The sequence below is a fragment of the Mya arenaria genome, chromosome 13 (assembly GCF_026914265.1).
Source record: "Mya arenaria isolate MELC-2E11 chromosome 13, ASM2691426v1".
Classification (NCBI taxonomy): domain Eukaryota; kingdom Metazoa; phylum Mollusca; class Bivalvia; order Myida; family Myidae; genus Mya; species Mya arenaria.
The window spans coordinates 38,006,837-38,033,596 of NC_069134.1; the positions used below are offsets into that span (position 1 = coordinate 38,006,837).

Sequence of the window (26,760 nt, forward strand, 5' to 3'; positions counted from 1 at the left end):
GGTTCTGTGTTCAATTATGGAACTCCTGTCTTTTCAAGCACTGTTCCTATGTTTAGATTTGCAACTCCAATAAGTACAAGCACATCTTCTGCTTTTGTTAGATTTGAAACTCCAGTTACTACAAGCACTGTACCAGTATTCAGATTTGGTACCTCTGTTAGTTCAAGTACGACTCATTTGGTTAGATTTGCAGCTCCAATTAATGCAAATCCAGCACCAGTGCTAAGATTTGGCACTCCTGGTACTTCCAGCACAGTAAATGCATTAAGATTTGCAACACCAATTAGTGCAAGCACCATGCCTCTGTTTAGATTTGGGACTAGTAGTTCTTTATCACCACCTATGAAGATGTCATCTTTAGGACCAGTGACAACACCTTCTGTCAACATTCCATTTTTGTCTTTGACAGGATTTCAATCAGTTCCAAAACCAGGACAAAATCTGTCCTCTTGCATGGTCACTATGAATGTACAGCCACCTTTCACTTCCACAGCTTCAAGTTCTACACCTGAAACATCAATCCATTTAGTATCATCTTCTTCAAATGGTTTGCCGAAAGTTACAGTTTCAGCTGTTACAAAGGCTAGTCCATTTGCATCAAAGTTCACAGACTTGTTGTCAGTGTTCAAAAACAACAAAGCTAATCCATTTGATGCTATTAAAAGGCCAAACAAACCTACTGCATTGACTGGGCATCAGGCTATGGACACCGGAACGTCGGCGATAAGCTGTTCCCCTTGTGGTGTTAAAATTACTGGTTTCTGTACAACCACCTGCACCCAGTCCTCTTCAGTCCCTTTGCATGCATGTCTTTTCAATGGGATGAACCAAAGTTCAATTCAAACAAAGGAGATAACACCCTCACATGGAATTCCTCCTTTTGCTACCACATTTGGAAATGGTTTGTTGACAGAATCAACATTGGGCTTTACAATCTCAGGATTTGTTTCAAAGTCTCAAAGCCCACAGCAGTCATCCTGGTCAAGTTCAGATAATGAGCAGAGAAACATTTCATTCAATTTGCTTGGACCATTAGAAGTCAAGCCTCCTTACCAAACCAATGATATTGTTATGGAAGAGAGTACAGCTGTTAATGTATCTCAAACAAAATCAGTTAATGGTAAATGTTCAGAGACTTGTAGAAGTCCTCAATCAAGGGTTACGTTCACGGAGGAGAAAATTAGTGAAAATTCACCCAGACGAGTCTCGCCAGCTGCAAAGATGAAGTCAATCATGAAGACAAAAACGAATGAAATGGTTCGAGCATTTAGCTCAACCTCGATGGAATGCAAAGGACATGATGAATCAGACAGTGAAGTAGAGTCTGAATCTGTAGCTGATGTGGCAAATGAAGAAACTTCAGCAATATTTGGAGGACAGAAAAACTTTGGAAATTCAACAATGGGCTTGCACAGTAGCAAGTCATTGTCTTTTGGATGCAGGTCAATGTTCGGGGCAAGTACCAGTAGCTCCAAAGATTTATCTGACACATCTGAAAAGAGTTCAAGAGACCGTTGCTCAAGTAAGATTGTTTTTGGTCAGCAAAGTTTAGAAAGCTTGAATAAAAAGTCTGAAACTCTTGGTATATGTACATCACCTGCTGGCGTTTCATTTTCGCCTGGTGTCTTTGTCTTTCAAGGGGCTGTGGCTACCTCCAAATCTTTGTTTCAACCAACAGTTACTTCCACCAATTCAAAACGAAAAAACATCCCGAGAAAGAGCAAACCTTTCTCAGTAGTTTCAGCATTTTCTGGCTGTTCCTCTTCATCAACAAAAGAAAACACTCATAGAATGAACAAAGATTCCTCTCCATTGTCTGCATTTTCTGGCAAACCTACACATGAAGTGTCCAGTTGTTGGTCCTCGAGAAATGATTCCTCAGCCTCGAGTCAAACGTCTGTATCAACAAGACTATATAGCGATTCTGAAAGTTCCTCATCAAGTGATAGTGAATCTTCAGACTCTGAAAGTGAAGAGAGTCTTTCATCATCTTCTTCCTCAGCAAGTAGCCTTGATGACATGGAAGTGGGTGGGGCTAAGGAGCCTGCCACAGAAACAAATGAAGGATTCCGCACAGCATTTTCTGGTAGAGGCAACAAATCATGGAATGCTGTACCATTGTATGAATCATGTGATAGGGAAGCAAAGATTGTAAAGAGGATCAATAAAAGTGTAGAGTCAAATTTGGTGACAAGTATGATTACCAAATGTTCACCTCTACAATTTGTGAGCCTCATTGGAACTAAAACTGAAGTAAAACTTGAATTTGCAATGAAAAGCTTCAATAAAGAAACAATAAGAATAAAATTTACACTGAAGACCAACTGTATACCTGTGTGCTTCAACTTCAAGAATGGATTAGATATAAGGAGTTTATCAGCATGTCACAGCCCCCATACTCTGCTGTCACAGTTTCATCCTTCTCTGCTTTCTCTCTTCCCTTTCTTTTTTTCTCAGGTAACTATTTGCTTTCTCATTCTTCATTATTTTATAGCTTAAATACTATAATTGTATACATTTGAAGAAATTAAATGTGCATGTCTTGAATCAGTTATTGCAATATTTCCTAAAATTTCAAAGAGTACGCTTATTTTTCATCCTGAAAAATGAGGAGTGTACATGTTGTAGTATTTTAACAGTATTAGTAACAACATAAATCTTTTTGCGTTTAAGATGCATGTCATAATCTTCCTGAAGGCTTTATGCAATATGAATAAATAAACTTAATGCAATGGTGCAATTATTAACAATTATTAACATTACGGTAGTAACACAAACTTAATTGTTTCTAAACTACTAAGTTGAAGGGGCTGAACATGAATGGAACTTGGCACTCGATAAATATTGCAGCATTTAATATTAGTAGTGTTCGCTTTCTCACAAATATCTAGAAAAAATCTTATTTTGCTTGATATTAGGCTCTTTAAATTGACTGTGTTATGTGTTTTCAGGGTTTGGCGGCTCTCAGCCAGTGGCTCCTGCCAGTGGAGTGTTTCAGTTTGGGGCAAAGGTGAGTGCGGGATTCAGAGGGAGGGGGGGGTCAGAAGTTAGTGAGTTGGTGATTCAGAACTGTGATTGAAGGGGTTCAGAAGTTGATGGGTGGGGATGGGATTCAGAAGATGGTCAGAGGGGGGTGGTCAGAAGTGTGTGGTTGAAGGGATTCAGTAGTGATGATCTATACAATTATTACATAAAGGGATGGAAACACTGTAAGTTATGAGAGAAATTATAAACTGCTTAATCAAATAATTTGTCGCCAGATAATGCAATGTGAGATTATCAAGTTTAAACGAAATATAATCATGTTATTAGATTGGAAATAAAAATGATCTTAGTATTTAGTTTGAGATGTTAATATTTCCTATAATGTGAATGGCTTCTTTGACTGAGTGTTCTTCAAGTGTTAAAAAAATATGATGTTATTTTGTTTTACAGCCAACAGAGAGCAGCTCAGCTCCGGCTCAACCAGGCTATAACTTTGCAGCCCCTGGAGGAGGTACCAACTTCAATTTCCAGAATCAAAGTGGTCAGGCTGCAAATCCATTCAGGTTGGTAATGGGCTGGAGATCTAAATATTTATTTTAAGTAATAGTTAGATGACATAAGCTAAATTTTTAATGAATAAGAATTGACGGAGTGAGTATAGCGAACAAGCCCTTCTTAATCATTAAGATATTAGTTCAGACCATCTTACTGACTTAAGATACAACTTCATTGTCTACGCAAAATCTGACACAGTCTGTATCTGATGAGTGGCAGTAGGGAAACCTTTGACAACTCGTGAAAGTTGAAATTCTTATGATTAAGTCTAGTACTTAATGATTGCTTCTATGCAATTTCATTGGCTTGTAATGTAGGTTGTATTCTAAAGAAGTTTAAAGACAGGGCTGAATTCAGTTAAGGATTTTGGTCGTAACTCCAATAATCTGAGATACCACAAACGGTAATATTTCTGTGTGTGTTCATTTATAATACTGGTTTAAGTTTAATACAATTATGAAACAAAATAATGAAAATTTGACACCAAGATAGTTCCAGTTTATGACTTAGATTGACCAAATTCTTTATTATGCTTCCGAAAACATTTAGGAGAAGCATATAGTCACAGCTTCATGTGTCCATCTATTACTCAGTAACCAACCACTTAAATTCAATGAAATTTTATGGAAAGCTTAACTTACACGAGGAGATCATGTTCCGGCCTGATGATACTTTATAGACTGATGAGTTGACGCTCACGTCTTGTGTAATTAGTTTTAAAATATAAAAATACAGGACAACCAGGCCCTTTTTTCAATAAACTTCTTAAGCTTAATAGACTTAAGTAGCTTATTTAATTAAGCAATATTCCTTACTTTAACCTGATTTTGATAAATAAAACTTATTTTTTTTCATTATCAGGCAGATAACATCAATTAAATAAGAAAAAGCTTCAAAAAAAGTAAATACTTGATAAATTATAGAAGAACAAAAATAGAAAGCTTTGCTTAATTGTGTTATAACAGACTGAAGAAGTTTTAAGAAATCGACCTCAGAACTAACACTAGATAATCTTTGTATTTCAGTGCGGGATCATCAGGCACGCCTACAACAGAAGGAAGAAAAATTAAAAAGGCAACTCGTCGGATAAAAAGATGATGAAAATCCGATCATAGTCTGTGTACAGAATATTTATTTGTGTTTATAAAAAAAAATGAAAATTGTGTGCAGGAGATCGATTGATCTTGACATTAAATTTTCTTCTGTTTTAATCTTGTATTTGTTTTTAGCTTGTCTGTTTTTCAAAGAAAGATGTGGAGATTGTAATAGCCTTTGGTGTCATCCGTAGATATGGTGTGCACAAACTTTTACCTTTTCCTTTAAGGGACTAGACACCAGATGATACAAGTGCAAAAAAATGAGAAAATTGACAAAAACTTACAGTGATAACGTAGTGTACAATGCATTGAATCTTACTTCCTGATGCATCACATCATTTATGACACATGTATCTTTCGCAGCTTTTGCGTATTCTAATTCGAAATCTACCTACTGCCTACCACGTAAATCCCAATTTATTTAAAAATAACATCAGTATATGTATCTGTACTAATGCGCTATTTTTAAACTGGCAAAATATTCTATAAATCATGAAAATGATGCCTCATACTAGCTGGTATTGACAATTCTACGTTTTTGTGGAAATAATGTATTTGCCAATTTTGGGACCATCTGGTGTCCAGCCCCTTTAACTCTATTTTTTTTTCAAGACATTCAAACGGAACTTGGTATACATATTACCATAGACAAAACTCACTTTGTGCAACTTGGAAAAAACAACTGGGTGGCGTTAGCTTCACAGCACTCTTGTTAAGTATTTGGTACAGCTGATTTTTCAGAGTGTGTTTCTATAAACGAAAAATGTTTTGACATTTAGTTGTAGTATTGCACAGCAGATTCTGATTTTGGCCGTTTAATCTTTGTAATTTTATTATTATAATTATTTATGCATAAATGCAAACTTAATATTTACTTGGGTACATGATAGCTACATGTATAAAAATGGTTAAACTGCCAAAGGTGTCAAAGTGCTATTCTATCAAACACATTGATCTGGAATTGTAAATTAAAACATAATCATGATTATCATTGATTGTTTTGAAAATGTTCACATTTTATTTGCCAGTTAGAATATGTTTTCAAATTAATCGCAGATGTTAAATATATCAAAGTTTACAATGGAGACTACTATTCATTACAGTCATGTTGTTTAAAGCTGCCCTCTCACAGATAAACTGTTTTGACAACTTTTTAATGTTTTTGTCATGGAATTAGCCAATTATTGCTTAAATGTCTGGAAACCAGTGATTGAAGGTTTCTGAAAAGGATAAGATAGCGGTTTTCCTATTTACATAAAAAAATTATGTTGTATATCGAAGAACTAAAAGAACTATTATTTTCTAAAAGTGTTAGTAATGCTTTAAGCCATTAAACATTTATTTTCAAACCGAATTATGAAAAGTGGGATCTGATCTTTTGTCAGCAGACCTATATCACTGGTTTCCAGACATTTATGAGAAAATTGGCTCATTCAAAACAAAAAAAAATAAAAAAAGTTGTTGAAACGATCAATTTGTGAGAGTGCAGCTTTAACATGTAACTCATTCCTAATTAATGTGATGTAAAATATAAACTAGTTGTGTGTAACCTTTTCATATTGACAAAGGGGGCTTATGAGCACAGCATTTTATTATGGGGTAGGCTTTTTACTGTGGGCATATTTTTTCAAACTCTATAGACCCATTGAATTGTATTATTGCCATTGTATATATTGTACATAATCGTGTTTAAATTTTGTATCAGTTGTATGTATAAAAAAAATGACTCACAGATGTATTGAATGACTCACCAATTTATAACAGTAGATGAAGAAGAAGAAAAACCCAATGTCTTTCGGAAAATCACCAGAACATAGCGGTATGGAAGCAGATGCTTGTACGAGATGAGAAACACTTGGATTTCGCTTGGCTTTGTGATAATATATTTGAAGCAAAAAAAGCAACATACTTATAGCCTCAATCATGATCTTTGATATTGACATAAACTTAATGCAAATTATATGAATTGTCTTATATTGTCTTATTAATTTGAGCAAATGTTTTTTGCCAATTGTGTTCTGACTTAAAAGTGCTGATATGGTACCAAAGTAAAGCTTAAATGTCTTCATGGCACCAGGTTATGTGGGAATAATTAATATAGGTTCGGCATTTTTTTTACATTTTCTTCAAAGCATTGTTTTTCTGCTTGAATTTTAAAATATAGGGTCAGTAGGCACAAGAAATTATGATGAAATGCATTTTTAGCTAGTCGGTCGAAATACCATTGAGCGCTCTTGTTAATATTCCTGACCTTGGTATAAATAAACACAAGCAATTCTATAGAATACTGCCTTTAAAGAAATGCATAACAAGATTATTTGAAGCCAGTAAATGCCATTAGGAAGGCTTGATAAAAAGTGCTATGTTTCTCGTGATGACTATCGGAACATTATCTCATTTGTGAGCAAGAAGAGCGAAAGTCGGGAGAAAGGGACGGCAATTTTAGGGAGTTTATTAAATTAAATTTTAGGGAGCTATAGGGAGAGATATTTCTCATATTTATGATGTTTAATCCTGAAACCGTTGGTTGTATGAATGCCTATGATATTAGTATTGTAGTATAGAGCAGTTGTATTGTTTTTGCTATTCAAATTTCAACTACACACACACATGTCTTGACTATATGACATATCTTGATTTCACTAGCGTTGGAAATTTGCTACTTATACATTTTTGATAAAATTGGGGTAAAAAGAAGAGTTATAGAAAATGTTAGTTATAATCTGGTTTATATTACTCTGGTTAATATTAAGTCAGTATTAACTTTTAAATTTGGACATAGAGGCAAAACCTGTTGGCTTGATATTTCAGGGACTGGCCAAAATACTCTGAGCCTTGCAAATATCGAGCCAAGCGGAAATGCTTACAATAAGTAAAAATTAATCTGTTCTTTACATCAAGTTCGAGCCAACTAGGAAATCGAGCCAATAGGTTTCTTCTCATGTCACAATCAAGAAGCATTTCAAGATACCTAGTGTATTTCAAGGAATACGAGTATACATGTTACATCTATCTATTTTTTTCCTCCACTACTTTTTGCTATACATTTGTCCACATTTCTGCACATCATTCTTCGAGACAGGGGTTCTAAATGCAAACGTTAATCTTGAAATCAGGGTTAAGACTTTTTAACTACAGGTTTTTGTAACTGGCCCCAATTTCTCGAAACTTCTCACGCTTAACTGACTTAAGTAGCTTATTTCAAAAACTCAAAACATACTTAATTGAATTTTGATAAATAAATAAAATAGTTCCTTGTGATTACCATAAAGATAATTCCTATCTTAAGCATTAAAGCTCTTATAAAAAGAAATATTATGCAAATTATTGAGAAAAAAACCAAAAATATTGAGCTTAGCTTAATTGTTTTATAAGAGACTTAAGAAGTTTCGAGAAAGTGGGGCCAGAACTTAGTAAAAATTGGTTGATCAGATATTTGCATCAAAAACAATAGTAAGTACCTTGGAATAAGTATTATTGACTTTAGAAACAGTTACAACAGGGGTCTAAGCCCCGTTACCCTGCTTTTGGACTTGAAGCCCTTATACTCAAGCAGACCCTCGGCTTTTTCAGGATTGACAATAATCAGCTGTTAGAACCCCTGTCAAGATGAGCCATACCTTTATATGTAAATCTGACATCACTGGATGTTTTTGTTCATTGCACATTTTTTTTGCATGTCGCACAAAAAATTGTGATACTGTCACTTGCTTTAATAGTAAAAGAACTTATGAATATGGTCAGTATTGCAAATATGTTCTAATCTGAACTTCCGTCATACATACCGGGCTCATCTGTTGTCAACGCATAAAACTTCCTTAGATATAAAAAACAAAAACAGAAGGGTGGGCGCCTATTTCGTAGGTAGGGTCGGGTAACCCGAACCAAATGTTTGGGGTTTTTTTAGGACAAATTAGAGTAAGTTGACAGTCTACTTCCTTCTGTTTTGTTTTTAAGTGTGCTTGCTTGGAGTGATAAGCTGGTTTTGTCACAGGGTTTCAGGATTAACTCAACCTTTGAGTCGCCACTGTGATGCATTTGTTGTTATTGATTATTTGATTATTGAAAACCACATGTACTGCAGAATTTCATTGCTGAGTTTTTCAGTTGTGAAAAACAGGTTGCTCAAATGTTTTTAAATTATATGTAACTCTGTGTATTAATAATGGTACTTATGAAGTGCGTTGTTACATAAAATAGTTTTGTTTATCAATTTTATAATAAAAAACAATGGCTTTGAAATTCTGCATATGAGATGAAAGTGAAAAAAACTCGGAGCCGCTAACTTGACAATAAATGAAAAAAGCTCCAGAAAGATCTTGTTTTATTTTTTTAAGCTTCTCTCTCACGGATTGATTGTTTTGACAATGTTTGTTGTTGTCTTGGAATGAGCAAATTTTAGCGTAAATGTCTGGAAACATCTATTATCTGAGGTGGGAGAAATCCAATCCTCATATCCTCTTTTGTCCTTAAGCTTGGAGAACGATGGTTGTAAAAAGGTCCAGCCTTCAGACAGTAGACAAGCTGCTGAAGCAATAATACACTTTCGAGATCATTTGCCGGAGTTTTTTTTAAGTAATCCATGATAAATGCAGGCGTGTGCTATTATTCATCTACATATTAATTCATATGACTGGCGACTTCATAATAACCAGAGGAAAATATACAAAGAATGGTCAGGATTTTGCAAAATACGCTATTTCATTCAAGAGGCACGGAAAATTATACACTACGAATATCTTACTTCTTATTTTGCTTCTATATTTGCTAAGTCGCATTATATTAAATATTCCACCGGCGTCAGACGAGCGGACTGGTTTCTGGATTACGTGTTTCTTGTCGTTTGTGTTTCTTCTACAATCGCGAATGCAATTCCTGCCCGAAACCTCAGCACCAATGTAACTTATGTTTTATTACGTCATTGTTATGATGGCGTTCAACGGAGCATTAAGTGTTGTCCACATTATGCACCTGTCAATTGTAACCACGCCCTCAGGTCCGGGGAAATGAGCCGTGTTTTTATCTTTCAGGTGGCCCCGCAGTGCCGGGTGAATGCGGTGGATTTGTATTCGCACCAAATATAGCGGGGAATGGGCCATCTGGGGTGCGAGGGCATTTGGCGGGGGCTTCACCAGCAGTTCGTCCTCGCAGGGCGGGGAATTTGCCCGGGCTTGGCTGGACCTTAAGTCAAAGTCCCGCTATTTTCCCGGACCTGCGGGGGAGGGGGGTCTGGTTACAATTGACTGGTGCATTATGCTTCTGAACGTTTACATGAAGCCCGAAGGTCGACCGGCCGTACCAAAGTGGCTCGTGTATGTGCTTGAGGTCATTGGGTGCATCAGATGTCGTAATCTAAGAACCAAGTTTAACATCGTATAAGAGCATGGCGCTATATTTAAGTTCATGTCGAAGAATTACATGATTTTATTATTGTCGTAAAACAAAAGTATTAATTATTACCGTAGGACTTGCACCAGCAGACGGAACAATTGTTGATGAAGCAGACGACAGTTTAGCCAACGGCACTGATAAACAGATACATTCCAAAACAAAGTGGATCCGAAGGGTTTGAGCTAAGTCGAGGGTGAAAGCGATAAGGTTCTATCTTCTTCTTTATTTGATGTCACTTAGAACCTTTTCGCATTTACCCATCGACGTGATACGATCAAAAAAGACATTGCAATTCCCTCCATCTAATCCGACGACATGACTGGAAAAGACGAAGGAAACGAGATTAACATTCCGGCAGCGGAAATGGACTGGGGAAGTGTGCTCAAAGTCGCCCCCCCCCCCGGAGCTTTTCTTAAGTACTATTATCATTGTTGTTTCAGTGTAAAAATGTTGTTAAATGTAATGTACTTAATATGAAAATACTTCTAAAATATATTCACGGCAATGCTCCAGTCAATTGTAATCACGGCCCCCAGGTCCGGGGGTATTCAGAGATAGCCAGACAATTGGCCATATTTTTACCTTACGGGTGGCCTCGCAGTGCTGGGTGAATGCGGTGGTTTTGTCTTGACGTAAAATATAGCGGGGAATGGGTCTAACCTAAGGTCCCTTGGCTGAAGGGGCATTTAGCGGTGATTTTACCATCAGTTCGTCCCCGCGGGGCTAGGATTTTAGCCGGGGTTGGCTGGACCAAAATTCAAAGTCCCCGCTTTTCCCAGGACCTGAGGGGCGTGGTTACAATTGACTGGTGCATTACCGGCAGTGGAAATGGACACTGGGGAAGTGTGGGCAAAGTCGCCCCCCCACCCCGCGAGCTTTACTTTAAGTACTACTAGTATTTCGTTGTTGTTTCTGTGAAAAAATGTTGTTAAATGTAATGTGTTTAAATATGACACGACTTCTCAAATATATTCAGGGTAATGCACCAGTCAATTGTAGCCACGGACCCCCAGGTCGGGGGGATACCGGAGATAGCGGGGAAAATGGACCATGTTTTAACCTTCCAGGTGGCCCTGCAGTGCCGAGTGATGGCGATGGTTTTGTATTCGAGCCGAAAGTAGCGGAGAATGGGCCTTATCTATGATGTCCCCGGGGTGCGCGGGCATTTGGCGGGGATTTTACCAGCAGTGTGTCCACACAGGGCGGGGATTTTACCCGGGATTGGCTGGACCGAAAGTCAAAGACCCCGATATTTTCCGGACCTGAGTGGGGATGCATAAATAACATTCAAACGGCAAGTAACGTTGAATATAATACAGTACTGCCTATGAAGTCATTGGAATAAATTTTGTTTAAGAGGGGTTATATCGTATCTCGGTCTATGCACGGTTTGTTAAAATCGAAATTTTAATAGCTGCATCTGATGATTCCATAAAAAATGTAACTTAGCCTGAAATAGTTTACTGATTGTATTAATATTGTATTTATCGTATCTGACATGCTGTATATCTATTGCAGTATATTATTGAGGCCACACTATCGTTCTGTCATCCAGAAGAAAGATGGCCGCAATTAGGACAATTAACAATTCAAGCCTTATTCCAAATGCAATGCCAATTACATGTAGTTCAAACTACCATTCAAAGTGTCGTTAAAATGCAACTAGATGCGCCTTATATCAAAAGATCATTGCATGACAGCGCCATTAATTAATCATCGAACCCAAAAGACACCAGAAACAATTCAACAATTAATCGATTTATCCTATCATTTGAATGTCTTTTATTTGCAATTAAAATGTTTGATATGAAGCATACATTAAACAAAAAGATAGATGTTCTATACTGGCTTAAGCCAGTCAGAAATTAAAATAAACTCCCTGAACTTTAGATAAATGGTAAAAATAAAATGAGACAAGGTCATTGTAAGAAAAAAATCGCATCGCACGCTGATTCAAAGTCGATACTATGAACTATGAGTTAAGTTATTGCGTCAACGACTATTGTTAACTAATAACCCTATCATATCTTTAAACTATTCTGACTGTAATATAATTAGTTGATCTCGGCTTAACCAAATTTATGCTAAAAACATTGTTTGTAACCATTTGATATAATTTAATCATTAAATCTATCATTTGTTACCCTGCTTCTGTTTTGAAATTGTACACTAACGTTATAAAAATCATAATTTAATCTTGTTCAGTATAGTTTTAAGCCTCTGAAGAAACGGTAGATTTTTCTTTTAATTTCTGTTTATAACAGAGCGATGAATAACAACACCAAAATAATACGGATTGTGGTTCTATGTGGCGTACTTCTGAGTCCAGTATACGTCAATGGCGATTGGACAGGCGTCAAAGATGAGTACGTCACACTTTACAACGCTTACAGTTTTGCAGCGTCGGATAGTCAATCATCGACGTTTCACATGATCGTCCCACGTCCTGACGTCATTATTGCGCTTACGGTCACCCTTACCATGGAGCTTTACTCGCTTGGCGGCTACGATGCAGTTTCTGGTTTACTCGATTTAATCGGAAGTCTTCACATGACGTGGAACGACAGCATTACGTCTCTGGATTCTAACAATACCTTCAATACCGATACTGTGTCTTCCCTTTTTGTTGATTATCGAAGCATTTGGACGCCAGTTATTGTTCTGTTTAACTCCGCCGACTCCGTTCAGAGGGTGGGGGACGCAACGTACAAAGTACGATTCGATACTGCTACCGGAGAAGTCAATTGGAAGCCACGCATCATCGCACAGGCGGCCTGTTCACCGGATGTGACGTTTTTCCCGTTCGACCAACAGAAATGCGAACTTCTTTTTACTCCCTGGTTCCAAGACAACTCCATAATAACTTTGAAGGAAGGTTCCAACGAGTGGAAAATGGGCCAGTATGACATCAACGGAGTATGGTCCATAGACAAAACTGAGTCCACTGTTACACAGAGTAAAGGATATGACGTTGCAAAGTTCACAATTACATTCAGTCGAAACCACATGTACTTTACCATCAATCTTGTCTTTCCGGTACTGCTGTTATCGCTCCTAAGCGGAATGCTTTTCCTTATGCCTTCGGGGTCGGGCGAGCGGGTCGGTTTCGGAATCACATGTTTTCTGTCGTTCGTCGTCCTGCTACAGACGATTATGAACTACATGCCACAGACGTCAGCGCCGATGTCTCTATTCTGTTATTACGTCATCTTGATGATGCTGTTCACGGGTATTTCAAGTATTGCGAACATTCTGCTGATGAAAGTCTACCTAACGCCTCAGAAAAAAGTGCCTCGATTACTCGTGCACTTCCTTGAAATCATCAAATGCATCAAATGCAAGCGCATGAAATGCATGAAATCAAATGCCATCGACGAAGAGGTGCGAACCAGTTCAATGGAACTTATGCCGACTGTGAAATCAGTAAAAAGCGACCAAACTTACAGGGATAAGTTTAATGCACGGAATCTCGCTGGAACCGGTGTCGAATCTCCGCAAAACGGCGTCCTTCCCAATGGATCGGCTACTAAATCTACCATGAGTGAAAAGGCACTCACAGCACACCAAACAAAACCGGAAAAGACTTCTACGTCCCCTGATCAAGTCGAGAATGGAAAAACTGATGGCGCCGACGCTAATGCCGACGGGACGGAGATCGACTGGGACTCCGTCGGCAGAACCCTGGACATGTTTTTCTTCATAGCATTTCTCGGGATCCAGGCCGCATTAAGCGTCTTCTTCCTCGTGCCGATCGGCGCACGGGCGTGATCAGAACAAAGGAAGAAAACGATAAATATTTACTAAACAGTAAGAACAACGCTTCATGGAAGGAACGCTACGACTAATCAACTTAAATGAACTAACGACTTTGGTTTAAAGTAACTCGCTCATGGTTTGCAAAATACACTTTTTAAATCACGAAATAAAGTGTCGCAAATCATAAGGAGTGTTTAAACAAAAACAAAAGAAAAGCTGGAACCCTTCAGCAAATTTTGATATTTGCTCAAATATCGTCGTTGAAGACCACATTTTTCATTTAATAGCGTTTATAAATAACGCGATTGAAAATTAATTACGGCTGTGGTGTTGCGTGATTGGTTGATTGGCATTATCACATGATGTTATCAATGTATCGTAACAGGTCAACATATCTACTTCTTTTGTTGAAGTCCCTGTGGCCGTGTGGACTAGCCGGCTGTTTTCTACTTTGTTCTTGACTTAACCGGCGTGGATTCGAACCCCACTACAACCGAAATACTTTTTTATGCTATAACTGTATTTTTTTGCAATTTCGATATCATAGCGTAAAATAATGATAAAATAAGTGTTTTCAGATGCATTACCGGGAAAAACTATTTTTTGGTTAAAAAAACATGAGCGAGTCACTTTAATATATTCGGCGAATCTCACTGAAGAAACGTTTAGTTATGAAAACAGACTAAGTTGTACGATTTTCACAAATATAATCAACAAACTATGTAAAATATGTATATAAAGAGTGGATTGCATAAAATCACCTCTAAAGACATAGAGGATATTAATGTTTATTATATTTATTTTTTCTGTATATTGTTTTACATGTTTGAAATAATATATTGCAAAATTATTCATATTTTCTTGCGTGCATGCACTTTTAGTTTAGTGTTTATAACGATAAGTCATATATGCTTATGATAAATGATAAATAAGTACTTTTTATCACAGTATATAATCTGTATACTAGTATACCATTGTTTTACAATACCAATCACTAACAATTCATTGTTAAATTGTTACATATGAATATACATGAATATTGTGTTTATCAAGGCAATCAAGACAAACTATTAACAAACATCTAAGGCTAAAAATACAGTTCAGGTTTTTGAAAATTGCAAATATATTCTGATGCCTTTTTGTATATAGATGAGCCTGCATTATTATTTGTTTATATTGTAAAAATGGAAGCAAAGTTGATAACTATTGTTGTTATACATTAACATTCGAACCCCGTTGGCTCGAATTCGCTTGGCTCGATTTCATCGTTGGCTCGAACTGGATCTAAAGGATCAATTGCTTAATACTAAAATTGTTAAAATTCCCGCTTGGCTCGAACTTCCCGAGACTCGAGGTATTTTCGCCGGTCCCTTAGAGTTCGAGCCAACGGGGTTCGACTGTAATATAAATTATATGACGAATTGACACCCAGTCGAGGTCACTATGTGAATGACGTCATAATCAGTGTACATTGAACAAATCACGCGACAAATTAAAGTTGAAGCTTTGCGAGACCTGCCATAAGTTCACATAGTCTTACATTGCACTTTCTGGAAGATTTGCAGGTGACAATAAACGCTCTACATTCGTCTATAGTGTAACAACGGTATGCGCAGTCGGTTTCGTGCGCAACATCTATGGTTGCTAAGTGATACGTCGCCGTGGAGATCTCCATGTTGATGACGTCAACAATCGGTGGCCATAGGCGCTCGAAAATCGTCTGCCCGGGATTTTTACGGAGATAAATGCCGTTATCGGATATGTTCATCTCGTCAGGAACGTATATCTTGTGAATAGCTGAAAATAACAATGAGTTTACTTTGTGTTAGGAAACATTAACCACTCTTTGGCCGCCGCACAATGTTTTTATTACTTAAGTAGATCAATATTTCATTTTCTTCATTGTATATGTTGTTCATATTATTTTTACAATTATCAAATGTTATAAACCTGAATTCCATACAAGACTTTTGATTTTAAAAGAGTATATAATTTATCTAGCGATTTCTAGACAATATATCATTGCTATCATGTATTGTTTTTTGTTAAAAAGTACTTCAAATTTTGCGCGAACTCTAAAAACTGCTTAGAATACAACCTATATTTACAGCCAATGAAATTGCAGATAGGCAATCATTAAGTACTAGACTTAATCATTAAGAATTTCAACTTACACGGGTGTTTAAAGGTCCGCCTGCTGCCACGTACTGCCACCCATCCATACTCACCCGCTGCGTTGACAATGCATCACAATGAGCCAATGAGGTTGTATTCCAAGTCAGTAAGATGACGTGAAGTAATTCTTTATTATAAAGAAAGGGCTCTTTCGCTACGCTTACTACTGCGCCTATTCTTAACAATTAAGAATTAACTTCATGTCATCTAACTATTACTTTGTTATATTTCTCAATATTAACGACGCCCGCTTTTTGTAATCATTGCTATGAAGCCAGATCTATACCAAGGGCAGTAATGTCAGGTGCGTCCATGCTTCCCGGTTCATTGTTTTGAGTGGAAAACGTCCTCGATTCGGTGAGTATTACCACTGTTTTCTATATGTTTCAACGATATTTGTAGAAACGACCTTGTGCACCGAATGAAGAGCAATTGCTCGTTTACGAAAACGCTTGTTTTAGATCAAAATAATGTACAAACCCGACCCGATGCTTTGTTTTGGACGATAATAGTATTGCTATATTGTTTTCCGAATGAAGACAGCCAATTTTGGAGTTAAATCGGCTTATTTACAAAAATGCTTGCTGGTTCATTCTGTACATTTTTAGAACCTAGGTTCATCCCAAATTTGGAAGATCTATGGCACATTAAAATAAAGAATAAAAGGTGTCGATTTTTTTTAAAATTCATGTATATGTACTATAGCACGTCTAAGAAGGGTAATTTTGTACAGGCAGTGTGTGAATACCACGTGATAAATTACGTCATATATGCTACGTCGGAAGGCAACATTTTGCTTAAAATGAAGACTTAAATCGAGGATAACTTTTCAATCAATACACCATTTTAAAGGATACAAAGGGCACTCTATGCCACCTAGGAGCCCCGCCTTCGTTGTATTGCTGGATACAAGATACAAGATACAAGAATCTTTATTTAAAGTCGGGTATGTGTTAGCAAGAAACTTTAGCTCATTGAGTTATTTTCCGACATGAATACTGGAGTTTGAAAAGGTGATTAGTTTCAACAAACACCACGACAAACCTGTTTCCAAAATAATGTTTTGACAGTGCTCCGTCAGACGGCCGTATTGTGAAAAAAATTGTCGAAGTGTTTTAAGAAACTAAACTTTCAATCAAACACTGGTAAACGACCGAAGGCGGGGCTCTGTTAACGGCGTAGACTGCGCTATATTTCATTTAAAATGGTGAAAAAATAGGAAAGTTATCTTTGTTTAAAGTCTTTATTCGAAGCAAAATTTTGTTTTCGGACGTAGCGTTTATGGCGTTATTTATCACGTGGTATACACACACTGACAGGGTTCTCTACTTAAAGTAGAACTGTCATTATTTTTTTATGATTATATAGTAAGTCGTGACACGGTTATGTCTTTATATAAAACAGTTTTAGCAACAAAGGTATAACTTACAACATTTAAGACCTTAAATTGTTGACTGTTTCCTGCAGGTTGTCTCCCTTTTTATTTCGATTGCCAAAGTAAACACTCTTTAAGGTAAACTCTTAGTTCCTTTTCATTGCTATTTCCTTAAAAAGTAGTTTTAAATAATCCACAATTTTACCATACTTAATTACATAAGCAATTTTAAATGGCTTTACTCCGTATGATGAAAAAGCGAAAAAAAGAGAAAATTGTCGAAACCTGACATATAACTTCGCATCGATTTGTACAATGCATTGAAACTTACTAACTGAAGTACCACAAATTTCAAAATTAATTTATTTTTTCGCAGTTTTTTTCGTATTTTTTTTTCAATTAAAAAAGATTACTAGGTATGTCTACCTAGTGGAATTCATTCCCGTAATGCGTGATTGGTTAGTCGATGTCATCACGTGATATAACCAAGTTAGGTATTTAGCTTAAGTATTCCAACCGTTTAGGGTAGCGTAGCACAGGGGATACCACACTGGACTGCAATTTTGGCGACACCGGTTCCAACTCGGTCTCCGACTCGATTGTTTATTATTTTTTTTCTACAATTATGATATGAAAGAGTAAAACATTTCTTTAAATATTTGTCCTGAATATCTTTCCAGAAAAAAAAAACTTCAATCTGGTGTATAGTCCTTTTAATATATAAAGAACCTCTATTTTTATTTTACCATCAAGTATGCAGAGTTCATTTATTATGCCGTTTATATGGACTACCTTTAAGCGTCTTGTTTTTTGTCTATTTAGATAATCAACAAAATTATTTTTTGTTAAAAACTAAAACAAAACGACTGGTAATGCGGGTAAATACAATGTGCCATAGATCTTCAAGATTTGGGATGAACCTAGGTTCTAAAAATGTACAGAATGAACCACAATGAGCCGATTTAACTCCAAAATTGGCTGTCTGCATTCGGAAAACAATAGCAATACTGTTATTGTCCAAAACAAAGCATCGGGTGGGGTTTGTACGCAAGAGAACGGTTTTAAACAGTTGTTTTGAAACAAAAATGCATTGAGTGAATCGGGAAGCCTAGTAAGAACGTGCATTGTTTTCACGAGATATTTTAATACAGACATTATTTTGATCTAAAACAAGCGTTTTCGTAAATGAGCAATTGCTCTTCATTCGGTGCACAAGGTCGTTTCTAAAAATTATCGTTGGAACATATAGTAAACAGTGGTAATACTCATCGAAACGAGGACGTTTTCCAATCGAAACAATGAACCGGGAAGCATGGACGCACCTGACATTACTGCCCTTGTATACATATATTCGACGAGGCGTAAACCGTGTGAAACACGTTTACGACACAATCTTATTAACTGTTGTTATTTCTACTGGCTCAGTAAAAACAGTCGCCTTGCCATACTCACGTGTTTTGCAGACAAACGCGTCAAGCATGTCGTCACAATCTAGGAAGGCCACACTTCCGGTATGGGTCAGCGTGGCGCACAGGTCCTCGTCAACTCCCGGAAGTTCTAAATCTGTTATTCGAAGAAATATTCAGTTTATATTATTTCAAAGCAGGGTGCTCAATGTCAGAGAACCGGCTTCCGTAAAAAGTAGACAGTTCAAATAGCTTTTGTCCGGTTCAAAAAAGAAACGAATAAACAATATCATAAGAATAGAGGACTGTGATCTGGTCGCTTACATTTCTATTTTGGACGTTTCAACAAAAACTTGAGAACCCTGACAAAAGTTATTTTGTCTCGCCACCTTGTGAAAAGGTGATTCTATTGTAGGCTTGAAACCGTGATGGAAATTGGATAAAATGTATTTTAGCGCTTAAAATTTACCATTTGAAACAACAAGCGATGGATCAGTTTCTCTCGTGCTTCAAATGCAATCATACATGACAGTTTAATCCATTAATTTCAGACTACGTTATTGTTTGATAATAATTAAGAACCTTGATCAAGACTGCCTGATCCGTCCAACCACACCCACTTGTTGCCCCTGGCAACGCCGACCCCGATCCACGCTGAGGGTTTGGTTAGATTCAGCTGCAAATATGAAATTTTTGTTTTTGACTTTGATTTTGAATGTTAAAGCTAAGCTTTGAGTCCACTCTTACATGGAGAAATATATGTATCATTATAATGCACAAGTCCATTGTAACCACGGCCCCCAAGTCCGAGGAATAGCGGGGATTTTGACTTTCGGTCCAGCCAACCCCGGCTAAAACCCCCGCCCTGCGGGGACGAACAGATGGTAAAATCCCCGCCAAATGCACCCGCACCCCAGGGACCCTAGGTAAGGCCCATTCCCCGCTATATTTAAAGCGAAGACAAAACCACCACATTCACCAGGCACTGCGGGGCCACCTGAAAGGTAAAAACACGGCCCATTTCCCCGGCTATCCCCGGTATACCACCGGACCTGGGGGGGGGGGGCTTGGTTACAATTGACTGGTGCATAAATGGTTGTGTTGCTCTCATTAACCGAGAATGTAAAGACTACCATATCCACTCGCTACATCTTGAATTAATAAATGAAGACAGACAGACATGATGACAGACAAACATAATGACAGACAACATAATGACAGACAACATAATGACAGGCAGGCTGGCAGACAGACGGTCGGACAGACGGGCACACACGCACGCACGCACGCACGCAGGCAGGCAGGCAGGCAGGGAGACAGACAGACATGATGACAGACAAACATAATGACAGACAACATAATGACAGACAACATAATGACAGGCAGGCTGGCAGACAGACGGTCGGACAGACGGGCACACACGCACGCACGCACGCACACAGGCAGGCAGGCAGGCAGGGAGACAGACAGACATGATGACAGACAAACATAATGACAGACAACATAATGACAGACAACATAATGACAGGCAGGCTGGCAGACAGACGGTCGGACAGACGGGCACACACGCACGCACGCACGCACGCAGGCAGGCAGGCAGGCAGGCAGGCAGGCAGGGAGACAGACAGACATGCAAACAAACAATAAAAAAAATCCAGTTGAGGGTCGTTTCAGACAATGTATATATGTATAACGTCTGGCTTCATATCTAATCCTATAGTTCCCCTCATGCGTCGCCGTCGCGGACATGATTTTAATTGATCATATTGTGATTCATCTTAAATTGTTATTGGTAAAATAAAATAAGAAATCGATGCCCTGTTATGCTCTTTTATGCGTTTACTGCAATGATTTTGCAATCGGAATTCCTCGGCTATTTTTATCGATAACAACTCGGATGTATGCCGGTACATCAGTTGAAGTAGTTCGTATTTTTTAATTATAGAATTAATTAAATGTAGTGTTTAAGAGTTGTATTTATTGATCTCAGTTTAAACTGATTGCCAGTGAAGTGTATCATTGCAAACATAATGCAGATTCCCAAGAGTTAAGTCATTAAGTTTAACTGCTAAATACTACGCAATCTACTTGCAGCGGACTTAAACGAACCACTTTTTGGGTATGTAAACCGTCCAAATACATCCGAGGTTGTTTTCGATAAGAATGGCCAAGGAGTTCCGAATGATGATTTTGAAGTCATTTATGAACCACCTTACATCGGAATAAAGGCAAGTTTCAAGGCCAATAATCAACAGAAACTTCAAATACTATCAAATTCTTAATATGGTAAGATTGTTTGTAGAAAACCATTTGCTACCACTATACAAACATACGAAATGACTTATGATGAGACTTGAGTAAATATGGCAACTCAGAAATTCGTAGAAAAAAATCATTTTACGGGTTCGCGTGAGCATTGTGGGGACTTTTTATTTGATTTGTACTGTCTTGACCTGTTTTAGCGGCAGTTGCTCTAAGACCTAATTTTAGCGTATTCATTATATACATTCAAGTAAAAAGTTGTCCGGTTAGCGCAGTGGTTAGCGCACTCGCTTCTCACCTAGGCGACCCGGGTTCGATTCCCGGCTTGGGCGCATGTGAGTTTGGTTTGTGGTCACCAAGCCGGACAAGTGGGTTTTCTCCGGGTTCTCCGGTTTCCCCCACAAAACAAGACCACACTCTCGCGTAAAATCGTGCCAACGAGAGTGATTAATATGATGTTGTAATAACTTGTTTCACAATCGTTGTAAAATAAATATGTTTAAACTAAAAGTAAAAAGTAAAATTGGATACTTGCCGTATAGATTCATATAATATTGATGCTTGGCTGGGTAGATTCATATAATATTGATGCTTGGCTGGGTGAAAAAAACTTGTATTTGTGCATTTTTGTCGGACATTATTATTTCAATGAATAGGCCTTAGAATTTAAAAAAAACGACCTGAATAAAATTATGAATTGCGTCTTTAATTCGTCACACTCCGACAATGATAATTTATTTATTATTTGTTTTCGACTCTAGAATTCGGTACAGAATTTGACATCGATCTTCTTCTTGCTAAACTCAAATAAAATTGCCTACATTCATAATTGTGTAATCCCCCCACCACCACCACCACCACCACCACGCCCCCCCCCCCCCAAAAAAAAAAAAAAATAAAAAAATAAAAAAAAATAAAAAATAATAAAATAAATAAATAATAAAAATAAAAATAAATACATATAAATAAAATAATATTAAAAACAAATAAATAAAAAATGAAAAACTTGTATTGTACACAAACTCTGTGTATGAATCTTAACCTAATTGCCTAATTGTCTTATCAGATCTCCGATCTGAGTATCCTACTGTGCAGTTTTGGAAGATGCACAGCAGGGTATTGGCATGCCAAACATTCCTTAAACTAGGCCTTTAAACCTTACAGAAATTAGGCCCTGTCTAAGATGATCATTTGGCTAGCTTGATTGTCGGTGATTGAGTAGCGGGCCAAATATTAGATTTGCTTACATAGATGGAAACTCATTCGTCAAATCGATTAAGAATGGCACATTTTTTGGATATTTGAGAAAATCTGCCAGGAATATTCTTGCTATATCTCCGAATACATACAATGTAGTGATTTTACATAAATGATAGCAGCTTTTTGTAGAAATCCCAAAAAAAGAATGAACCGAAATTTCAATTTGGCGCATACTGAAATTGTGATTTGTTTTTATTGAAGCACTGCTCTTACAGAGCCTTTTACGAGTTATCAGCAATGAAACCGGTCTAAATCAAATAGAAAAGAGAAATTGGATCTCACAGATTCCCTTTTTATTAATGCATTTAGACTGCGTTGGGGGATTTCTTAGGAATTTATAGAAAGCGTACATTTTGATAATAGGATACTTATTGTTTTTCAAAGTCATTTATTGCGGACATCTTTGTTAATGCGTTGAAAGTATTATTTTTTAATAGAATACTAGTATGTATTTGGGGTTATATTCTCGGATAATACGGGGTTTAATTTCACAAAATATACAATTATTGCGAATGTAAAGACATGGGCTTTTAATTTCAAGAAACAGTCTGTTAAATAAACAACATAAAGTTCTGATTGACAGTCATTAGACTAGCAAACATACATAAATAAGTAAACAGGTACCAAATCGTTTTTGAATTGGCTAATGGGCGTATTACTCGAACTTTGCTACAATCATAAATATGATTTCTAATTTAATATACACTATACATCTAATTGAAATATTAGATAGAAATACATTTCAAGCAAAGTACTAACCTGATTAAGCTGTTCCAATACAAACTCCACTTCTAATGGTAACCATAACGACGTCAGTTCTGCGCCCTTGACCTCACATATCGCTTTGGCAGCCTCGAAGTGCGCATGCGCGTGGATCACTTGGTAGCAGAAGTCGTCATGGAAACTCCAACCGTTCTCGCATCCAGCAGGGCATAGCGCTTGTTGAAATAACAAAAATATACAATCAAAACACAAATACATTCTTTAACCTTGACCTAATTTCTCGAACATCTTAAGCGCAATTAAGTTTATAAGCATACTGAGAATATTAAACAAATTATGCCTAAACAAATTAAAGTGTGCTTAGCTGATCCCTGTTTTAAGATACTTTTAAGTAATAGTTAGATGACATGATGTACAATCTTTACGATAAAGAATGTGTTAATCAATAAGATATTTCTTAAGATCATCTAACTGACTTATAATGCAGCCTCATTGGCCGACACATTGTCAACACGCAATCTGATGCAGGGAGTATGTATTGGATAAGTGACAGTAGGCGGACCTTTAAACGCCCGTGAAAGTTGAGGTCGAGTTTAATCCTTCTGTAAGTACCCCCCCCCCCCCCCCCAAAAAAAAAAAAAAAAAAAAAAAAAAAAAAAAAAAAAAAAAAAACAAAAACAAAACAACAACAACAACAAAGCGTGTATTCTACACAAACTCTGTGTATTGATCTTAATCTAATTGCCTAATTGTCTTATCAGATCTCTGATCCGAATATCCTGCTGTGCAGTTTTGGAGGTTTATTATTGAAATGGACCCTAAATGGCCCTGAGCCAATAAACAGGAAATTGGCCCTTACTGTGACATCAGGGCAATTAGCAGAAGATGCACAGCAGGGGATTGTCATGTCAATCATTCCTTAAACTAGGCCTTAAATGATTAAGTCAATTCCTTAAAGATTGCTTATCTGCATTTTCATTGGCTGAAAATGTAGGTTGTATTCTAACGATTGTTCGAGAATTATTTGCCGGTTGTTATGTGCGTTGTCTTTAATGAAGGGATTTTATGTCGAGTACAATTCGACCAGAATTATGGCCCTTTGTTAGTTTGTCTTATTATATAAAACATATTTAGTGAAAAACCGTATGTGCTGGACCCCTCATACACCTTTTAAAACTGCACTTTCACAGATTTACCGTTTTTACAACTTTTTAATTTTTTGTCTTGGAATGAGCAAATTTTGCGTAAACATCTGCAAACCAGTGATAAAAGACTGCTGACAAAAGATCAGATTGCAGATGTTCATATTTCCGTTCCAAAATAAATATTTTAAGGCTAAAACCAACGGTTTTAGAAAAAGGCTTAAAACATCAACTAAATATAAAAATCTGCAATCTATTTTTTTCAGCAGTTTAATAAGACTGGTTTACATGCATTTTCGCATACATTTTCTCGTTCCAAGAGAAAAAAAAAAATAAAAATGGGTGTTAAAACGTTCAATCTGTGAGAGTGCAGCTTTAATTAGTTGCTTTAACTTTCACATTTGATCAGGAATCATGTTCGGAAGTCCCGTAAACAAAAAAGATATTGAATCGCGTTTAGTTTGACGAGAATTATGGCCTTTTCTGAATCTTTTCGATATAGATAAACTAATTTAAAATACAATTGTTTTAACGCCAAATGATTGTGAACTATACCGTCGACTAAACATGTCACATCACAAAGTTTGGTCCACAGGGGGCACAGGGGTAGGGTGCGTTGAATTGCCACACGTCTATGGCCACGCCCCCTCCCCACCAAATACCCAAAAGGCGAAAATGTTCCCATTCTTATAAATAATGATGGGGGAACTTTTTCATACTATTATTCGCCTGTACTTCCCTATATTTGCTAATTTTTAATATCGAACATTAGCCTTACTCGTGTAGGTCTTAAAGATGCACTCTTACTCCCAAATAAGATAAACCACTATTGATACAATTGTTTTAATGTACAAAAAAGGATGAACAAATATCGGAAACAGTGGCTCTTATGAAGGATACCGAGTTTAATTTGAAAGAAAGGTGCATAAAACACGGTATTTCAACCTTATGAGACGAGAGTAAATCAGAGTTAATCTTTTAGCACTCACCAATCATTTAATATTTTTGCGTTTTCAGCTATTAAAAGCACACTTAAAATATTGTTATCAGTAACTAATAATTTCCATAAATGCTTTATTTAGTAAGTAGTTAAAGGTTAATCACTCAAAAGTTATGTTTATTATACATGTTTATGTATTAATTTTAAATAATAGTGTCACTTTAATTATTTTCTCAATTGTGTGCTTTTGAAAGCAGTTTTATGTAAGCATGTCATATATACAATATATAATAGGAAATAAAACCCAGGTGCAATACATTTAACCCAGAACAAAACTCTTACAAATAATATAATAGGGAAATGTATCATGAATAGAAATGTAAATATTCCCTCCTGAACACCAAAAAAACAACAAACAAAATATATAGCTTTTAGTGCTCACGCCGTGAAAAACATTACGATCTTACACTGTAACAAACAAATATTTCATATTTTTTTATGAATATTTAAAATGATAAAAAGAAATCTGAGTAAAATAATTGGTCTCGATATTCACAATAAAGAATTTTTTAGAAAAAAAACCCCACTTACCAACGGACTCCACAAAATAAATACTGCAAACCACTAGAACAACTCCTATATCCATTATATACTTGTTTTCTTTTTGTTATTTCATTCACAATGAGATGTGTAAACAGAATTCCATATATTGTAATTAATTTATTAAGATGCACTGCGTCAATATCTAAACAGTTTAATACCTATTTATTATTTATTTGATTTGATTTCTCTTTTATTTGCACGATCTTTTACAATAGCGCTTCCTTTCAGACATTTATTATTCCCCAATTTTAAATGCATTAACTTGCATTGAATTGTGTTTTCGCAGATAAAATATTGACTATTCAAACATCCCCTTCTTATGTGGTTCCAAAATATGGATTGAAAATAGAAAAATGAAAGCGGAAGATATTATTAAGGTCTACTGCCACCAGAATCCCCGACATTTATTTCTTTTATTTATCAATCACGGAATCGCAATCACAGTTGTGTTTCTCCGTCCCAGAACACCAGAAAATATTGTCTGCTATTAGCAATCAGTAGACAGAAACAAATAGATGAGAAAGAGGGACAAGTCATAAAGATGGGCTGGCTGTCTTAGCTGTCTTAATTTACCAGCTGCATTATTAGATTTCCCGCAATAGTGTGTTTGATTTTCACTGGTGATCGCTTTCTGCAGTGGGATCGATGTAAACTCATTGATGGAGCTCACAGTCCGACGAGGATAACACTTTTGCTGGAATTAATGTTGTTTCTTGCCAGAAATAATGTTGTGTTTTGCCTATAATTGCCAATATTTCCCTGAGGCATACTAAACGGTTTCATTTATTTCTATTGGATAATATGTAACTAGAAAATCACGGATCCCTATTTAATGTTTGTTTAAACAATTCGTCCAACTGTTTGCCCTGACCTACAATCGAACCTGACAATAGTAAACAGATGCTAGCATTCAGATCAAGTTTCATGAATATTGGGCAGCAAATGTGGCTTCGTCAATGCTAACAAGGTTTGTCAAATTGCCAAACATTTGGGCTAGTGACCTCTTATTTTGACCCCGAAATTATTCTTAATCGACCTTGAGCAACAATCTATAGAGTTTCATGCAGATTGAGCGAGCAGTGCGGCTAGA

At 36.7% G+C, this 26,760-nt stretch overlaps 3 protein-coding genes across 3 annotated transcripts in view; 2 read left to right on the forward strand and 1 right to left on the reverse strand.

Moving 5' to 3' along the window:
- Positions 1-8,952, forward strand: part of LOC128215238 (nuclear pore complex protein Nup153-like) — a 33,322-nt gene extending 24,370 nt beyond the window's left edge. The window contains exons 26-28 of the mRNA XM_052921947.1: positions 2,952-3,010; positions 3,436-3,548; positions 4,566-8,952. Of these exons, the coding sequence (XP_052777907.1) occupies positions 2,952-3,010; positions 3,436-3,548; positions 4,566-4,638 (245 nt within the window). The 3' untranslated portion in view covers positions 4,639-8,952. The remainder of the gene's footprint in view (positions 1-2,951; positions 3,011-3,435; positions 3,549-4,565) is intronic.
- Positions 8,953-12,255: 3,303 nt separating this feature from the next.
- Positions 12,256-15,656, forward strand: LOC128213346 (acetylcholine receptor subunit alpha-like). The gene has a single exon (XM_052918955.1). It carries the CDS (start codon positions 12,297-12,299, stop codon positions 13,794-13,796), a length of 1,500 nt encoding a protein of 499 aa, XP_052774915.1. The 5' UTR covers positions 12,256-12,296; the 3' UTR covers positions 13,797-15,656.
- LOC128215239 (snaclec 1-like) lies at positions 15,277-25,872 on the reverse strand. The gene is made up of 5 exons (XM_052921948.1): positions 25,659-25,872; positions 23,022-23,200; positions 19,323-19,416; positions 18,787-18,897; positions 15,277-15,581 (listed from the first exon to the last, which is right to left on the reverse strand). The coding sequence occupies exons 1-5, from the start codon at positions 25,711-25,713 to the stop codon at positions 15,277-15,279; spliced, it is 744 nt and encodes a 247-aa protein (XP_052777908.1). The 5' UTR covers positions 25,714-25,872.
- Positions 25,873-26,760: the final 888 nt, after the last annotated feature.